General features: G+C 34.7%; 1 protein-coding gene across 3 annotated transcripts in view; it reads right to left on the bottom strand.

Annotated features, from left to right (window-relative positions):
- Window positions 1-20,698, bottom strand: part of AP3B1 (adaptor related protein complex 3 subunit beta 1) — a 274,430-nt gene that overhangs the window by 216,473 nt on the left and 37,259 nt on the right. For all 3 annotated transcript variants that reach the window (XM_060009263.1, XM_060009260.1, XM_060009262.1), the window contains 2 exons: window positions 20,047-20,122; window positions 6,325-6,399 (listed from right to left, as the gene is read on the bottom strand). In XM_060009263.1, the coding sequence (XP_059865246.1) occupies window positions 6,325-6,399; window positions 20,047-20,122 (151 nt within the window). The remainder of the gene's footprint in view (window positions 1-6,324; window positions 6,400-20,046; window positions 20,123-20,698) is intronic.

Below are 20,698 nucleotides of genomic sequence, written 5' to 3'. Positions count from 1 at the left end.
GCTTATACTACCTCACTTCAAGACTTACTGTAAGGCTACAGGACAGTGTAGTATAGGCACAAGGACGCACATACAGATCAATGGAACAGAACAGAGTCCAGAAATATGCTTGCACTTATATGGCCAAAATTTTTTCACAAAAGTGGCAAGGTAATTCAACTGGAAAAAGATATAGTCTTCTTTATAAATGGTGACAGAATAGTTGAATATCTGAGAAAAAAATGAATTGCAAATCTTACCTCATACCACACACAAAATCTAATTTGACCCAGCCAAAACAATCTTGAGAAAGTATAGAGCTGGAGGTATCACGCTCCCTGATTTCAAACTATACTACAAGGCTACAGTCACCAAAACAGTATAGTACTGGCACAAAAACAGACACCTAAATCAATGGAACACAATAAAGAGCCCAGAAGTAAACTCACCATTATATGGTCAATTAATCTATGACAAAGGAGGCAAGAATACACAATGGGGAAAAGACAGCCTCTTCAATAAATGGTGTTCAGAAAATGGACAGTTACAATCAAAAGAATTAAATTGAACTACTTTCTCACACCATATACAAAAAGAAACTCACAATGGAGTAAAGGCTTACATCTAAGACCTGAAACCATAAAACTCCTAGAAGAAAGTATAAGTATTGCTCTTTGACATGGATCTTAGCAATATTTTTTGGATATGTCTCCTCAGGCAAGGGAAACAAAAGCAAAAATAAACAAATGGGACTACATCAAACTAAAACGCTTTTGTACAGCAAAGGAAACTATCAACAAAACAAAAAAGCCACCTACTGAATGGGAGAAGATACTTGCAAATGATATAACTGATAAGGGGGTAATATCAAAAACATATAAAGAACTCACAGAACTCAACATCAAAAAAATACAAACAATCCAAATAAAAAATGGGCAGAGGACCTGAATAGACATTTTTCAAAGACCTACAGATGGCCAACAGGCACATGAAAAGATGCTCAACATCACTAATCATCAGGGAAATGCAAATTAAAATCACAATGAGTTATTACCTCACATGTGTCAGAATGACTATTATCAAAAAGACAGGGAGTTCCCTGGTGGCACAGTGGTTAAGAATCTGCCTGCCAACGCAGGGGACACGGGTTCAAGCCCTGGTCTGGGGAGACACCACATGCCACGGAGCAACTAAGCCCATGGGCCACAACTACTGAGCCTGTGCTCTAGAGCCCACGAGCCATAACTACTGAGCCCGTGTGCCTAGAGCCTGTGCTCCACAACAAGAGAAGTGACCGCAATGAGAAGCCGGTGCACTGCAATGAAGAGTAGCCCCCACTCACCACAACTAGAGAAAGCCGGTGCCCAGCAACAAAGACCCAACACAACCATAAATAAATAAATAAATAAACTTAAAAAAAAAAAAAGACAGCAAGTAACAAGTATTGGTGAGGATGTGGAGAAAAGGGAACCTTTGTGCTCTGTTGGTGGGACTGTAAGTTGGTGCAGCCACAGTGGAAAACAGAATGTAGGTTCCTCAAAAAATTAAAAATAGAACTACCATACAATCCAGCAATCCCACTCTTAGGTATACATTCGAAGAAAACAAAAACACTAATTCAAAAAGATATTGATACATGATCCCTATATTCATTGCAGCATATTTACAATAGCTAAGATATGGAAGCAACCTAAGTATCCATCGATAGATGAATGAATAAAGAAGATGTGGTGTGTACACACACACACACACACACACACACACACAATGGAATATTAGCCATAAAAAAGAATGAAATCTCGACATCTGCCAACAGCATGTATGGATCCAGAAGGTATTGTGCTAAATGAAATAAGTCAGACAAAGAAAGATAAATACCATATGATTTCACTTATATATAAGGAATCTAAATACAAAACAAATGAACAAACAGAACAGAAAGAGACTCACAGATACAGAGAACAAACTGGTGGTCGCCAGAGGGGAAAGGGGCAGGGGCATGAGTGAAATAGGTGAGGGAGATTAAGAGGTACAAACTTCAGTTATAAAATAAATAAGTCATGTAATGTACAGCATAGGGAATATAGTCAATAATACTGTAATAACTTTGTATGGCAACAGATGGTAATTAGACTTTATTGTCGAGATCATTTTGTAATGTATAAAAATATCGAATCGTGATGCTGTACACCTGAATATAATTTTATAAGTCAATTATACTTTAATTTTTTTAAATCTGATTTGAAATGTATTCTGTAGTAAAGATTTAACACAGTAGGCCAGAGACTGCTATCCTTAGAAAGCCTACTTATAAAGTTGGCCTTGACTGTTGTCTGGGAACTTGAACTTCAGAGATATTGCCACCATTCCCTAACTGATAAGGGTGGTTTACATAAAAACAATATGGTTTATGCTGAACATGTGCTTACTTTCTGAGAGTCTGCAATTCTGGAATGTGCTAGGCAGTTAATGGGTACACGAGCAGCCCCCAATAAAGACTTGGGCACTGAGTCCCTTATGAACTTTCCTAGTAGACAACACTTCACACATTTTGTCAGAGGTGATGCTGGAGGAATCGAATGTCACAGGGAAAATCACTGGGGAGGCTTCTTAGAAGCTTGCATCTGGTTTTCTCTGGACTTCACTTCATGCACCTCTTTCAGTACCTAATTTTTGTTGTGCATCTTTCAGTGTAATAAGTCATAGCTATGAATCTATCTATAACCTGAGATCCTGTGGATTAGCCCAAAGAATGAGGGAACCTGTGGGTAGTCTTGGGATTCTCCCCTGACATGGATCATAGTGCAAAATTTAATAGCTAAAACTTTTTAAACTTTTAGAACAAACTGGGAGAAATCTTCATAACATTAGGTTAGGCAAAGATTTATCAAGCAGGTCACAAAAAAGCCTCAAGTATAACTAAGAAAACTGATAAAATGTACTTTATCAAATCAAACGTTTATTCTTTGAAAGACATTAAGAAAACAAAAAGGCAAGCTACAGACTAGGAAAAAATAAATAATAGTAAATAACCATCAATCTGACAAAAGGCTTGTATCAGAATATATAAAGAATTTTTATACTCTAGACAAAAAAATTAAAAATAGGTTAAAGATCTGAACAGATATTTTAGAGAAGTTTTACGACTGATCAAAAAGATCATGAAAAGATGCTCAACACCACTAAGTATCAGGAAAATGCAATTAAAGGCACAATGAAACACCATTACGCATCCACCAAAATGGCTGAAGTCAGACTCTAACAAGATCAAGTGTTGAAAGGGATATGAACTGACTGGAACTCCACACATTCCTGGTGGGAATGCAAAGGGCACAGCCACTTTGGAAAACTACATGGTACTATTTTCTAAAAATTAAACATATTCTTCCCAGACAATGCAACACAACTAAGCCTAGGTACTTACCCAAGAAAAATTAAAATACATGCCCATAAATAGCATTTTATTTGATCCAAGTGTATTTCAACTGGTAAATTAAAAAACTGTGAAATATCCATATTATAGCAAAAAAAGGAACAAAACATGAATACATGAAACAGCAGAGATGAAACTCAGTAGCCTAAGTAAAAGAAGTCAAACACAACAGCTTCTATACTGTATGATTTGATTTATAAAAAATTCTAGAAACAACAAAACTATACTGACAGAAGGCAGATCAGTAGTTGCATGAAGACACCATACACAAAAATTAACCCCAAACAGATCACAGTCCTAAATATAAAAGCTAAAGCTATAAAACTCTTAGAAAAAAAAGACAAGTGTCAATCTTTGTGACCTTGAATTAAGCATCAGTTTCTTAGATATGACATCTAAAGCATAAGCAAATATATATATATATATATATATATATATATATCAATAGCTGTCATCAAAATTTAAAACTTCTGTGCTTCAAAGGGCATTATCAAGAAAATAAAGGGATAACCCACAAAACAGGAGAAAAATATTTGCAAATCATACATCAGATAAGGGTCTAATATTCAGAATACATAAAAAACTGTTAAAAATACACAATAAAAAGACCAACAACCCAATTATAAAATGGGAAAAGGATCTGAATAGATATTTTTCTAAAGAAGATATACAACTGGCCAATAGATTCTCAACAATTTTCTATTAAGGAAATGTAAATCAAAATTTCAATGAGATACCACTTCACACCCACTACAGTATACAATCTAAAAGACAGACAATAATTTTTCTTTACTAAAAGGAAAATAAGTGTTGGTGAGGATGTGGAGAAACCAGAACTCACATACATTGCTGACGGAAACATAAAATGGTTACAGCTGCTGTGGAAAACAGTTTTGAAGTTCCTCAAAAGGTTAAACACAAAGTTATTTTATGACTTAGCAATATCACTCCAAGGTATATATGCAAAAGAAGTGAACACATATGTGCTCACAAAAACTTGTACAGAATGTTTACAGCAACATTACTGACAAGAGCCAAAAAGTGGAAACAACCCAAATGTCCATCAACTGATGAATAAACAAAATGCAGTATACCCATACAATAGAATATTATTCAGCAAAAAAGGAGCAATAGAGTAATGATGCATACTATGACATGGATGAACCTTGAAAACATTATGCTATGTGAAAGAAGTCAGACACAAAAGCACATACTGTGTAACTCAATTTATACGCAATGCCCAGAGTAGGCGAATCCATGGAGACAAAAAGTAAATTAATGGTTGCCTAGGGCGAGCGGGTGTGGTGGAATAACTGCTAATGAATACAACGTTCCTTGTTGAGCTGATAAAAATGTTGTGGAATTAGATGGTGGTGATGATTGCACAATTCTGTGAATACACGACACATCACTGAACTGTACACTTTAAAAGCGAGAAGTTTATAACATGTTATTTATGCTTTGATGATCTTTTAAAAAGATGGCTGATTCTTTAAAGTAAAAATAATAACCATGTATTTAGGGTGCTTTAGCATATTTAGAAGTAAAATGCATAAAATGGGAACAGACTGGAGGGAGCAAGTAGAAATTTACTGATGTAAGAATATATGAAGGGGTATAATTATTTGAAACTAGACTGTGATAACTGAAAAATGTATATGTAAATCCTAGTGGTAGACTGTAGTAAGTTAAATATATATATTGTAGCCCCTAGAGCAAGCACCTACAGAATAAACAGAGGTACAGCTTCAAGAGTAATATTAATAATACTAGATTATTAAGTGAAAAAACTTCTCTTTATCTTTAATTTCTACTACTTATACTCCATTTCCCCCCACCTAAAACATCCTGCCCTGATGTCACCAGGTCCTTGAAAATATTCGTCAATGGAGACTGCTGCTTCTCCCAAATTTACCAGACTGAAAAAGAGGACTAGGCTTATTTCTTGATGCTCACAGCTGCTAGTATGGGCAAACATGAAACATGTGTGCTGGCATTTTCATTCTCGTGCAGATATCACTAGCTCCTACTAGCTCCTAGCTAGCTCCTAGCTAGCTCCTATCACTACCTCCTACTACTTCTTAGTAAACACACCCTCCTCAAAAACAAACACTCCCAACATACCCCCAGACAATCACTACCCAACATCAGTTGAAGTTGAGACTCATGACAGATGTGGCCATTCACTCTTCATTACAACCTTCTGTTCTTTTGAAATACAAGGCATTTGCTCACATCAATCTCTAATTCTCTTCATTGAACTTTTCATACTACTCATCTTTCTCAATGGTTTCTACACTGGCTCATATTTTTCTTCTGCACTCTATTAGAAGTCATTAGTCCATTTGACCTAACATTAATTACCTTGGCCTCAAAGTTCTATGAATTCCTCTGTTTCAAATTCCATGTACAAGCCTATACAGGGACCAGTAATTGAAGGTTCCCACTACATCCTGCCTTCTGCTCACCTCCTACTATACTGAGGCAAGGTCTATTAGAACTAAGATGCTCCAGGAAGAGCACTAGATTTGGAGTTACAACACCTGGGTTCAATCCCTGCCCTGATACTGCAGGAATTTAGGTCTGTTTCACTGGACATAATGATATCTTAAAATTAAGTCCCTAGAGCAGAATTTCAACTAAACTGGCTTCTAAGAATATTCAACAAGTTACCACCCTTCACCCAGGTGAATTAATCTCAATTTTACTTTTCATATTCTCCACCAAAATTCCAAAGCTAAGATTGTCTACTTTGTATTCTATATCACCTATTTAAGATTATGGACATTGTAATTGTATCAAAAATCTAGTGTCACAAGTATCTTATAATATGTTGTGTTTCAAAGTAACTCAAAATTATATGATTCTTTCACAACAAAAGGAATCATGAAAATTATGAATCAAAACAGTACCTCAATATTTTTACTGGCCACATTCTTCACAACAGCAGGAAACAGGTCAGATGCATTTTTCCCTTTTGCAATCATCTGAAGAATAAAAGTGAAATATTAGGGCTGAAACTTTTTAAAAATTAGTCATTTGAAAAAAAACATAAATTCTACATACATTAAATATTTAGAAGATAAGCTACAGAAACAAATAAGCTATAGAGTTAACAAACAACTCTTTTTGAGTCACCTTATTTATTCCAACTATCTGCAGCAAAGAACAAACAATCTCTTGGGAATCAATATAAATACACATAGACATATTAAGGAAGAAACAGTAATTTAAAGACATAATATTTACAATAGTTTTCTCTGGCTAATGGTGTTGTAAACACTTTTTAAATATTTGTACTCTTCTTTATTTTCCAAGTTCTTACATTAAAGATGTAATGCTTTTGCAGTGGGGGTGGGGGTGGAGAATGAATGTTATTTTAAACAAACTACAATAATTTTTTCTCCTTCGGCTTTCTTTGTATAGATTCCCCTACTTCTCCAACCATTTTTTTCAAAGTACCCTTCACCAGGTCCTCTTCCTTTCCCCACTAAAGTTCTGTGCACCAACATCTTTTCAGGCTACACTGTTCTACAATCTCTGAAACGCCTGAGATTTCATTCACCCTCAACATGTTAACTCCTACCTCTACAGGGATCAGCTCCCCAAACTCTAGCCCTAACTCTAGGCCCTAGTTTCACTTCTCTAACTGAACATTATTAGATGTCTTTCTCATCCAAAACTTGCTATGTCTAAAACCAAACCTATTTTTCCTGATAAAATGGCATTCGTGATAGAATTTCCTATTTCCACCAATTTTCCCAGATACCAGAAACCATGAAATTATCTTGGTCTCTCCTCACATCTACACCGTAACCAGGTCCTGTTGTGAATTCTTAGCACACTCACATTAATCCCTTTCTCCTGTTACTATCCTAGTATAGGTCAGTATCACCTACAGAGGACTTTTCCGACAATCTCCTCCTTCTGTCCATAACGTACATCACCGACAGTTTAATATGCTCAAACTACCACTTTGCACGTCAGCTCCCCCTCAAAGATCTCAAAAGCCCCTGACGGCCTAAGATTCCAAACTATTTCATTTACTATTCAAATGACTTAATTGCATTAACATCCCTTTTAAGCTCATCAACCATTATTGTTCTACACCAACGTTATTATAAAAGTAAACTGATCTACTCACTTCTTGTACGTTCTCTGGCTCCTCTATGCTGGTGCTCATATCATGCCCCCAACCCACTTCTTTTTACTTTTCTAAGTTCTACTCTTCTATCTAGAGTATCATCAAATTCTAATCATTCTCCCTTGCTAGAGCCATCTCCTAACACCTAGCCCACTATGGTGTCCAATCCTAATTTCCTCTAGAATTTTTTAATCTACGTTTTTCATTTAGAATTTCCTATGTGTTACCTTTTATTTCTATTTATTTCAGTTTTATGTCTACCTGTATTTCCATTTCCTTCACTCTCATTCCCAGAATATAGCTTTATGTCTTTTAATAGTATGGACTGTGGTAGCCACAAAATAAAGTTTTAACTACAGGATAATTTTTTGGAAAAGGGATCTTGAGACTTCCCTGGCGGTCCAATGGTTAAGACTTCGTCTTCCAATGCAGGGGGTGCAGGTTCAATCCCTGGTCAGGGAGCTAAGATCCCACATGCCTCAGGGCCAAAAAAAACAAAACATAAAGCAGCAGCAATATTGTAACAAATTCAATAAAGACTTTATAAATGGTCCACATCAAAAACTAAGTAAATATATATATAAAGTCTAAAATACCATTTTAAAAAAAGGGATCTTTATGAATTATCTAAGAAACTACCTTAAAAAGGTAGAAGGCATTAGTTTTATAAATTTACAGAAATGTTTTATAAATACTATGTGACATTTTAAACAACAATAATCCCAGTTAACAATATCTCAGAAGACCTTTCTACATGACAGCTTTAGAACACTCTAATACAAACTAGTCTTTTCATTTTCTATTTCTTTACCTGTGAAATTATTTGAGTATTCTGTGAAACCTTCTGAGTATTAAAGAAGGTTCACGAAATAGTGCAACTGAAGTATCTTTATATGACTTTTACAATTTTCTCATCTGTAAAATGAGGAGAGAGGGATTAAATGTTCTCTAGGGCCCCTTCCTTCAGTCATTCAGTAACTACCTAAAGTCAGAGATCCTATCCTATGATATCCTACTCCAAGGCTTCCCCAACTTTATTCTACAGAATGCTATTCAAAAACATGTTAATACACAAGGGAGAAAAAAAAACCTATAGTCAAATTCATTCAACAGATATTTGCCGAGAGGATACTACATACCAGGGACTATTCTAGGCTTTGGGGGTACAACCGTGAACAATATAGTCTTTACCCATCGGAGCTCACCTTTTAATGAGGGTGAGGGGCAATAAACAAATATAGTATGTGAGGTGGTAACAAGGGTACTATGGAGAAAGATAAAGAACTGCAGGAGAAATGGGAAGTACTAGGGTAGGGGTGGGAATTGCTGTTTTATGTTTTGGTTAGTGTTTGCACAGCATATATTTTTTATCCTTATATATTTAATCTATCTATGCCTTTATATTAAAAGTGGGGTTTTCCTAGAGAACGTACAGTTGCATCTTGATATTTTCATCAAATATGACAATCTCTCTTAGTTGGTGACTTTAGATCACTCACATTTAATATAATTATTGATATAGTTATATTCAGGTCTACCATTTTATTATCAGTTTTCTGTTTATTCCCTTGTTTTGTTGTTCTGACTGCTGTTACCCTCATTATTTGGAAATTTTTTAGTATTTAATAATTTAACTTTTATTTTAATTTTTATATTGATTATTTGGCTATATCTTTTTATATAATTTTTATTGGTTCTTCTTCTAGAGATTACCAGATAATTACATAGATGCACAAACACAGTTGACAGATACATATAGACAGGTAAGTCAAGATATGTCAAATCTTCCACAGTTTACTTAGAGTTAATATTTCACAAGGTCAAATAAAATGTAGAAACCTTTCAACCATATAGGCCCTTTCAATCTGACCTCCCCACTACTCTTTACGTTATAGTCATCATATATTTTATATCTACATCCATCGAAAACCTCTCAGACAATGGGATACTTAGGAGGATAAAATTAGTCCTTTATGCTTACCAGATATTTACCATTTCTATTGGTCTCCCTCAAAATCCATCACATATTTCCCTTCAGCCTGGAGAACTTCCATTAGCCTTTCATTAAAGCAGATCGGCTAGAAGTACTCTACTATTTTTTTCTGCCTGAGAATGTCTCTATTCATCTTCATTCTTTCACTGGATTCACTGGATTCTAGGTTAACAATTATTTTCTTTCAGTACTTAGTCATTCAGTTTATCCTGATTGGGGATCATTGAGTTTCTTTCATCTATAAATTTAAGTCATTCATCAGTTGGGAAGTTTTCAGCAATAATGTCTTCAAGTATTTTTTCTGCCCTAAAAAATATATGTTACATGGACATAATGTTTTGGTATCATCCAACAAGACCACAGGCTTTGTTCATCTCTTTTCTTTTTAATCTCTATTCTAAGAATTGACTAATTTCTAGTGATCTGTCTTCAACTTTTGACTCTTTCTTCTGTTATATCAATTCTGCTATTTAGTCAACCCAAGATACTTTTATTTCAGATATGATACTAGGACTTCCCTGGCAGCCCAGTGGTTAAGACTCCATGCTGCCACTGCAGCGGGGCACAGGCTCATTCCCTGGTCAGGGAACTAAGATCCCACATGCCATGTTTTGTGGCCCCCCCCAAAAAAGGAGATATCCAGATATGACACTTATACACATGACAGAAATTTCAACAAATTTCTAATGATGTGGTTCACTTGATATATTTTGGAAAACAACTATTTACCCATTAGTTACTACCTGGGGAATAAGTAGATATAGGATATCCCTTTCCCTAGCGTAACTTACCATCCAATCATAAGTGGCCCTAATATTACTCACTAATGAAGTATAAAACAAGAGAAATGTCTATGTATAAAACAAAAGAAATGTCTATTTAAGTCTTTATCCATTTTTAATTGGGCTGTTTTTAGTTATTGGGTTATATGAGTTCTTTATATACTCCGGAGAGTCTGTATCAGATATATGATTAAAAATATTTTCTCTCATTCTGTGGGTTACCTTCTCACTGGTTGACAGTGTCATTTGATGCATGAAGTTTTAAATTTTGACATAGTCTAAATTATTTCTTTTGTTGCTCACCTTTTGAGGTTATATCCAAGAATCCTTTGACAAATCCAGCGTCATGAAGTTTTTATCCTAAGTTTTCTTCTATGAGCTTTATTGTTTAACTCTTACATTTAGGTCTTTGATTCATTTTTTCACTTATTATATATATTGTATGAGGTAGGGGGTCTAAAAATTCATTCTCTTGCACGTGAGAATCCAGTTTCCAAACACCATTTGGGGAAATTCTACCCCCACTGAATTGTCTTGCACCCTTGTTGAAAATAATTTGGCCATATAAGTGAGGGTTTTCTTTTAAGGCTCTCTATTGTGTGTATATGTCTCTCTATATGTCTGTCTTTATGTTGGTACCACACATTTTGATTACTGTAGCTTTGTAGTAAGTTTTGAAATCAGAAAGTGTAAGACTTCTTTGTTCTTCTTTTTCAAGATTGTTTTGGCCATTCAGAGTCCAGTAAGATTCCATATGATTTTAAGATAGATTTTTCTATTTTTGCAAAAAACATCCCTGGGATTTTGATAGGAACTGCATTGAATATGTAGATAATTTTGGGAATATTGATATCCTAATAATATTAAGTCTTCCAATCAATGAACATGGGACATCTTTCCATTTATTTGTGTCTTAATTTCTTTCAGCAACATTCTAGTTTTCAAGGTACAAATCTTTTGCTTCCTTGGGTAAGTATTCCTAAGTATTTTATTCTTTTTGATGTTATCATAATGAGATTATTTTCATAACTTCCTTTTACGGTTGATGACTGTTACCATATAGGAACACAACTAGTTTTTATGTGTTAATTTTGTATCCTGCAACTTTGTTGAATTTGTTTATTAGTTCTAAAAGTTTTTTGTGGACTCTTTAGGGTTTTCTAAATATAAAAGCATGTTGTCTGTGAATGAAGATAATTTTACTTCTTTTCCAATTTGGCTGCCTTTTATTTCTTTTTCTTACCCAATTGCTGTGGCTAAAACTTCCAATACTATGTTGAATAGAAGTGGTGAAAGTGGGCATCCTTGTTTTGTTCCTGAACTTAGAGGAAAAGCTTTCAGTCTTTCACTACTGAGTACAATGTTAGCTGTGAATTTTTCATATTTGGCCTTTAAAATGCTGAGGTAGTTTCCTTTTATTCCTAGTTTGTTGAGTGTCTTATCCTGAAAGGGTGTTGAATTCTGTCAAATGCTTTTTCTGTATCATTAAAATAAATTTGTTTTTTCTCCTTCATTCTGTTAATGTGGTGTATTACAATGATTATTTTCATGTTATTTTTAAAATACTGAATAATAATCTAGATCTAAAAATTCAGATCTAGGGACTTCCCTGGCGGTCCAGTGGTTAAGACTCCGTGCTTCCAATGCAGGGTGCACGGGTTTGATCCCCGGTCAGGGAACTAAGATCCCACATGCCATGCAGCATGGCTCCCCCCCAAAAAATTCTGATCTAAAAACATAATTAATGTTAAAAAGCATTAATCTTTTTTTAACTAAGCAAGATAAAGAGGAGAAATTGCACTTACTTTCTCAACAATTTCAACTAGCTTCATTTTTTACAGATATACAGATGGGAAGAAAATTCAGCATTTTTACTTTATAAATAATTACTAGTTAATTTACAAACCAGCAGTTAATTTTCAGACCCAACTGCAACTCTTAAGAATCAGCCCCCAAGAATAAATAGAGAAATAGGAAATGAACTGACCCTTGACTTCTATCCCAGAAAGTACTCTTGAAGCAAAATTGACAGAAAATTTTGTTCTATAGGCATTACATCACTAGTTCTATAGGCATTACATCACTAGTAAAAATTCAGGCCTGCTAACTAGGAACTGGTCCTGATGTATATTAGCATGGCAGAAAAAATCTGACCCATTAAACAACTTCCAACCTAAGAACAAAAAAAGATGCCAACATCAGCCACAAGTTGAATCCTTTAAAGTATACACAGAACTGAAGCATTTTTGTTGAAGGGAGAAAGAGAACAAGGGATGGGCAGTCTAGAAAGACTTAGCCCAAAATGTTTATTATAATTATTAACTCAAGACAGTAAGAATTACGCATGTTTTTATTTTCTTCTTCTTATATGGACTTTCTCAAAATTTTTCTACAACAATAATATACCATTTGAATTTGGCTTTATTTTTTTTTTTTTTACAAATATTAAACAAAAATATCTGGAACTTTGAAATTACCTTTAATTTTCTTAGGGTCAATAATATCCAACCAAATACCATGTAACATATATGGCTATGAAATAATATAGATCAGTAACTCTAATTAGGAATTTTAAGAATTTTATCTATCAAAGAAAGGTTAAGATTTGCTCATTATCCCAAAACTACGAAGACAAGCAAACTAACCTGAGAAAGACCTTTAATATCCAACACTTACTAAAAGAAAATACATCAAAGATTTCAATACACCAAAATATTCCATTCTTTCAAGGACTCTGAATAATCAACTCATCAGTATTATAGCTAAAAAACTTATTACAAGTTCACTATATGAAGCAATACATTTCAAATTCTCAGTTCACATTTCATCAAGCCAAGATAAAATACAAACATGTGCTTTAAACATTAGACACATATTTTTCAGAAATATCAAGAAAAATAACATATGTATGTTTCAACTTGAGTCCTGCTATGTAATAAGTGACCACAAGATTTTGAAGTAGGTAGCTTTTCTTCCCTAAGCATGCTTTGGCATACATGAGACTTTATTCAACATATGAACCACTGGAAACATTTCCCCATGATTCTAAATAAGCCTCAGATATTACCAAAGAAAGATAATAAAATGAACTGAAACTATCATTATGGTTTCTCTCTAGTAGATATTGCTGACAAGATGCTCTGTTGACTCGTAGGACTACCGACTATGAAAGATAGCCAGATGTGCACTGCCAGCATTTTGATATATATTACAAAGTAATGTGTTAAAACAAGTACATAACACTTAAAATTTTGGCAGATTAAAATTTAGAAATGTTTAAAGGTTTTTAACTATGAAGCTACGGTCTTAAAACTACTCTGTAATCATGAGGTGGTAAAACCCCATATTCAGGCTCATGAAACCTAAATTATGCAGAGAAATGTAAATATTGACAATTACATTTAAAAAATCCACGAAATTCTGAAGCCCATATAATATTCTGCTAATTGACCTCTAGCAAACTACTTCCACCCAACAGATGTTTTGAAATGATGCATACATGTGCATACATGAACATAACATTTTAAAAATAATGTTTAAAGCTCCCACATAGAAATATGGTGCTAACTAGAAATCGAACTAAAAACTGGACAGAAGTAAAGGTGAACAAATGATTGTTATAATATTTCACTGGAAAAAATTTCAAGAAAAATAACTATTAGTTATTTCATAAAAGAAGAAATTAGCAAACAATAACTGCTAGTTTAAAAGTGAAATACAGGGGAGGATATATCTTATATAACCATTGTGCTATGAGTATGATTTTCCATTTTCTTCTCCAAAAGTTAAGTTAGAAAAGATCTGTGATGATGAAGAGTTTCTCCTGAAAGGAAACTAGGTGACCGAATTTTGGAAGCACATCTTGAATCAGACCAACCATGCTCTTACTGAATTTTTAAGTTGCTGTTAGTTTGATATTAAAGCAAAATTTAAAATGTCTTAGTTTTCCCCATGGAACGTTAATATGTCAAAAGCCATATTGTCTAAATGTGTTTCTCAGGCAAATACTGAGTAGTGTTTTAAATTCAGACATAGAGTTTCTACTGTGAACATATAAGAATGATTAATATTCTTTTTAAAGACATTTTTTCTTTTAATCATACATTCAGGAAATATTTTAATTTCATGGTCAAAGAATGGTGATAGGTAATACCTGTTGTTTTCTTTTCTTTTCTAGTAACTAAGAGGAGATCCTTATTTTATTTGTTGTAGCAAATTCCTAAATGAAAACTGGGCAAATGGTATCATATCTGGCCAGCTGCAACCTCCTGCCTTGACCTTCCTTCCTAGGGTTTCTTTGTTGTTGGGACTCTTGATTATGTGGCCTTGGGTTCATTTTGTAATTTTGCTAGTCATCAGCAAATTCACTTGCATGACCTTATTGCCAAATGAGAACACAGTTGAATTACTGTGACTGTGGTGTAGGGTAGTGCCATGGAGAAAACTTTGTTTTCTCTACAGAAAAAAAACTGTTTTCTCTACAGACTACAGAAATCATGAGTGAGGTATAGGTAAACGGAGAGCCACAAAGATCCATGAACCAGAAGAGAGAGTTCAGATGTAGATCAACAAACACACAGTAAACTGATTTTCACTTGAAGCTGAAATTCAGTGGGGAAAGGACAGCTTTTTAATAACAAATGGTGGAATATTTAATAACAAATAGAGGAAAATCAGACATGCATTCGGTTCTTAACCTCACACCATACATAAAAAATAATGCAAAATAGATCATAGACCTAAACATAAAAGCTAAAAACAAGAGGGGAAATCTTTGCAAACTTGGAGCAGGCCAAGATGGCTTAAATAACAACTCATGCTATGAATCTAGCTCGACCCTAATCAAAAACCTCAACAGAGGACAAAAAGAAAACTATAATCCAACATCACTTAAACACACAGAAATATATCTACTTGAACTCTGCAGGATATATTAAAACCAAGACTAGAACATGACAAATATTTCTAATAAAATCAGAAACAAGATAGTGTTGTCTTCCACCACCACTACTATTCAACATCATAGTGGAGCTTTATCCAAGCAAAGAGAGGAGAAAAACAAATGAGAGATAAAAATATTTGAAAATAAAATATAAATCTGTCATAACTTCTGGACAATGTAATTAAGTATCCAGAAAACCAAGCAAAGAAACCAAAAAACTACCAGATCTAAGAGAGTTCACTGAGAAGGCCAAATGCGAGAACAGAAAAGTCATTTGTTTTCCTATACACCAGTAATAATTAATTTTGAAAACATAATGAAGGGAACCATTCATAATGGCAACTAAAATTTAAACGTACACAGGAATGAATCTAACAAGGAATGCTTAAGATTCCTTATGATTAGCAACTATAAAATATAAATATAATGCTACTGAAAGACAGGAAAAGAGGGAGGGAAGGGAGATGGAAATACACAAATTCCACATTACCCTAATCAAAATCCAAAAACAACTTTTAACAGAACTTGACAATTTGATCCTAAAGTTTATCTGGAAGATGAAACTTTTACTTTTTATACCTCAATATTATTTGAAAATTTACAAATACATATTTGTGTCACTTGCATAATAAAGTATTTTTTCCAGATCTATGGCGATATAATTGACATAGAACATTATGTAAGTTTAACGTGCCAACAGTTACATGAAAAGATGCTCAGCATCACTAATTATCAGGGAAATGCACATCAAATCCAGTGAGGTTATCACCTTAAACCTGTTAGAATGGCTATCACCGAAAAGACAAGAAATAACAAGTGTTGGTGAGGATATGGATAAAAGGGAAACACTGTGCACTGCTGGTGGCAAACTGGTAATGTGAGATATATCTCACATATTTCATATACACACATATACATATATCTGTATGTGTGTTGTGTGTAAAATGGGATATTATTCAGCCATGAGAAAGGAAGAAATCCTGCCATTTTTGACAACCTGGCTAGATCCTTGAAGACATTATGTAAAGTGACAGAATAACTTTTAATTAATAACCATTTTCCTACACTTAAAAGATCAAATTCCAAATTTACCTTTATACAAACTTCCTAATGAGAGACAGTCTATAACTACTAGACTAACTACTAGTATGGCTATATTTACATTTCTTTTTTTTTAATGTTTGTTTTTTATTTATTTTTTTCTTATTAGTCATCCATTTTATACACATCAGTGTATACATGTCAATCCCAATCTCCCAATTCATCCCACCACCACCCCCACCTCCCGATATATTTACATTTCTTTATGATGTTTATTTACATTTAAGTTACATTTATAATAGTCAAGTAGTCTAGATTATGAGAATATCAATTTTTATTTATCAGTTTGAAAGAGGAATATAGGAAAAACTACCAAATACCTCATTTTCATATTTAGTAATTTCAATAGTATCCTCAGGTTTAATGAAATAATTTACCTTAATGGAATGTAAAGCTGAAGTTTAATGAAATAATGAAGAGCACTGCCTGCTTTAAATGGATGGCAGTGCAGGACTGTAACCTGCAGAACCACAAGCTGAAACCATGCAAAGCAATCTTGATAACCAACTGTAAAACTTATAATGGATCTGTGACTTCTTTTTTTTTTTAATTTTTTTTTAAAGTTTTAGTTATTTTATTTATTTATTTTTTGGTTGAGCCAGGTCTTAGTTGTGGCTCACCAGCTCCTTGGTTGTGGCATGCAAACTCTTAGTTGTGGCATGCATGTGGGATCTGGTTCCCTGACCAGGGATCGAACCTGGGCCCCCTGCATTGGGAACACGGTGTCTTATCCACTGCGCCACCAGAGAAGTCCCAGATCTGTGACTTCTAAAAATTTTGTAGAAACATTTAAAACTCTCTTATTACTGTCAGTCAGAAACGTATAGGAAAATGAAAAACAATAAAATATTTATTTAATATACTGTAACTTAACATTAGAAACATTGAGAATTAACTTATCAAGAGTAGTTTGAATGGACTTGCCTTAGTCTCATCCTTTAAAGCAGGGGCCCCAACCGGTACTGGTCTGCGGCCTGTTAGGAACCAGGCTGCACAGCAGGAGTGGCGGGCGAGCAAGTGAAGCTTCATCTGCCGCTCCCCACCACTCACATTAATCACCACCTGAACCAGTGGTCCCCAACCTTTTTGGCACTAGGGACCAGTTTCATGGATGACAATTTTTCCAAGGATGGGGTTGGAGGGGAAGAGATGGTTCAGGCAATAACGTGAGCAATGGGGAGGGGCAGCCGAAGCTTAGCTCACTCGCCTGCCTCTCACCTCCTCTGCGCGGCCCAGTTCCTAACAGGCCACAGGACCCCTGGCCTGAACCATCCCCCCCCATTGCTGTACCGCCTGAACCATCACCACCCCCCCCACAACCCCACCCCATCCGTGGATAAACTGTCCTCCAAGAAACCGATCCCTGGTGCCAAAGAGGTTGGGAACCACTGATTTAAAGTACCAAGCAAGCAGGCTTCCCTGGTGGCAGGGTGGTTAAGATCCACCTGCCGATGCAGGGGACACGGGTCTGAGCCCTGGTCCAGGAAGATCCCACACGCCACGGAGCAGCTAAGCCCGTGCGCCACAACTACTCAGCCTGCACACTAGAGCCCGTGAGCCACAACTACTGAGCCCACGTGCCACAACTACTGAAGCCCACACACCTACAGCCCGTGCTCCACGACAAGAGAAGCCACGGCAATGAGAAGCCCATGCACCACCACAAAGAGTAGCCCCCACTCACCACAGCTAGAGAGGAAGCCCGTGCGCAGCAACGAAGACCCAACGCAGCCAAAAATGAATAAATTAATTTTAAAACAGAGAAAGAAAATTACCAAGCAAGCATCTTTTCTATTCCTTGGTAAGTTACTCCTTTATAAGTTTGGATCAGCTTCCAACATTGTATCCTTTGTACTTTCAATGTTGTGAATTATCTCCTGGAGCTCCTCTAATGTGATTTTTTGGCAGCATCACTTCCTCTGGCATACCTTCGGCCTTTTCATCACAGCTATTTTCCTCATTTATGTTGAAACGCTTGCCTTACTGAAGCTCCTCAAGCTACATATTTAGAGTCTCTCAAAAAGGGGCAATGTCACCATTCCCACAGTCAGCTATTTCTCTATAACTCCAGTTACATTCTATCTGAATTTCATTTCTAGTGTTATTTTCATTTCCTTGCTGCATTTTAATCTTTGTTGACCAAATCCCTCTTTTAATTAACCATTTTTATAAAATGTTAAGTGGGCTTCTCACTGGGAAACAAGTGGGGACCACTACTGCATGCTTTGCAGTCTGTACACAAACTGAATAACATACACAGCGACCAATCACTAAAAATAACTTTAAAAGATGTAACATGACTGGTCACTGATCATGATGCACATTTGTTATATACATAGTGAGTTGTGGACTGAAGAGTTAGTGATGAAGTTTGTACATTATGCAGTTACTAAGTTAATATACCACGATATCTGAAATTTGAACCGTCTTGTTAGTAGACTGGTGAACTGGTAACTAAACTGTGGTAACTGAAGTTCAAATATCAAAGTCATGCAAAGCAAGAACTACCTGTCCATAAATGCTATTATTTATATGGTATAACATTAATAAATGAAAAATTTACAAAAGAATCTTCAACATTTGCCTTCATTACCAAATGACATAAATCTGATGCAAGAATCAAGTAATTTATAGGTGTTCCACAGATATAATTAGTCCTTGACTTTTATATATTTGATTTTCACAACTAACTTTTGAACAGGACATATTCATACCCATAATCATCTTTCATAAATGGGATTTGGATTTTAGAAAGGAGATTTCAAACTCTCACATGGTGGCATTGTCTGCTGGAAAACAATACTGTTTCAGTTGTGTTTACACCCTACTACAGTAGAGTTTATTTGTGCAATTATGGAAATTTACTACATTTTGACCTTATACAAAAATTTCTGGAAAACAAAATCAGCAGTGGTGGTGAAAAATGCATAGTAAGAATAAGAAAGGTTTTAACGAATTTAATTCCACTGAGACAAGCAGAACTCTTTAGCATCAGACAGTCACTGAATTAAGCCAGTTTTTTTTCACTGTGAACGTAAACTATCAAATACAAAAAAAAAAGAGACCAACACAAGTTACAAAACTACGTAAGATTTTATATATAATCAGAAATTTCATTATATTTAATTCTCTGACAATGGAACCCTCTACATAATAACATATCAGTCCACTGTTTGAATTTTACATTACAACTGAAACTAGAGAAATGCTCTTACATTTACTAGTATTCATTAGAAGTTCTACACTGATAAACTGAATAAAGCATTTCTATTGGTAGTAATGGAATTTGAAAATCAGAAGAAAGCATGCTCACAAGTTTTAGGTCATAGAATGACAAAAAAAAATACTTCAGCTCATTAGTATCCCTCTTTGTAGGAAGTCAAAATATTGTTGTATGTAATCTTATTTTGTCTTCAAACTGATTAGCACTCTCTGACAGAAGAAATATCTTAATATTAGAGATACGGAAATTAAAAAACAGAAAAAACAGAATAGGAACTCAAGTTTCTGAATTTTGTCACTTCATTACTTCCTCCAAAACATTTTAGACAGGAAATTTTAAGTTAATAATAAAGGGTAGATTGGTATTTAACATATTTTTTAATATATATTTTTAATATATCACTGCTTGTCATTTATCCAAAAGTCGAAATGATCTACTCTTTTACCTACCCCAACAATCCGTTTCATAGCATCCAATTTAGCAGAATCTTTGTTGCTCTCTAACATTTGCTTTAGATCTTCATTCCTATACAAAAGAAAAAATTACATATTTAGATTTTTACATCACACAGGTATTAAAACATATAATTTTAATAATATAAGAATTAGAAATAACCTGATGCACAATGTTACATAACTACTTTGTTATTTATAATTAAATATGTGTTTCTCATCTAACCCTACCAAATAATATCAAAGTGCTATGCTGTCACAAAGCCCATCAATAAAACAAAAATATAAAACTGTACCTCAATTCTGGGCAAAATATCAACAATCAGAGGCATACAGATTCTCTCATCCCAAAATTTCTCTTGTATAATCAATCAGAAAAAAAGAGATAATAAAAATTCTTGAATCAGCACTAAAATATTTTCATAAGCCAAAATGTAAGATCTTTCAGGACTTCCCTGGCAGTCTAATGGTTAAGACTTCGCCTTCCTATGCGGGGGTGCAGGTTCCATCTCTGGTGGGGAAGCTGAGATCCCACATGTCTCGGGACCAAAAAAACCAAAACATAAAACAGAAGCGATATTGCAAAAAATTCAATAAAGACTTAAAAAAAAAATGGTCCACATCTTTAAAGATTAAAAAAAGAAAAAAC

This window comes from Delphinus delphis, chromosome 3 (genome assembly GCF_949987515.2).
Source record: "Delphinus delphis chromosome 3, mDelDel1.2, whole genome shotgun sequence".
In the NCBI taxonomy this organism is placed as follows: domain Eukaryota; kingdom Metazoa; phylum Chordata; class Mammalia; order Artiodactyla; family Delphinidae; genus Delphinus; species Delphinus delphis.
Note: the sequence above shows the minus strand (reverse complement) of the source record. Positions and strands in the feature narration are given on the sequence as shown.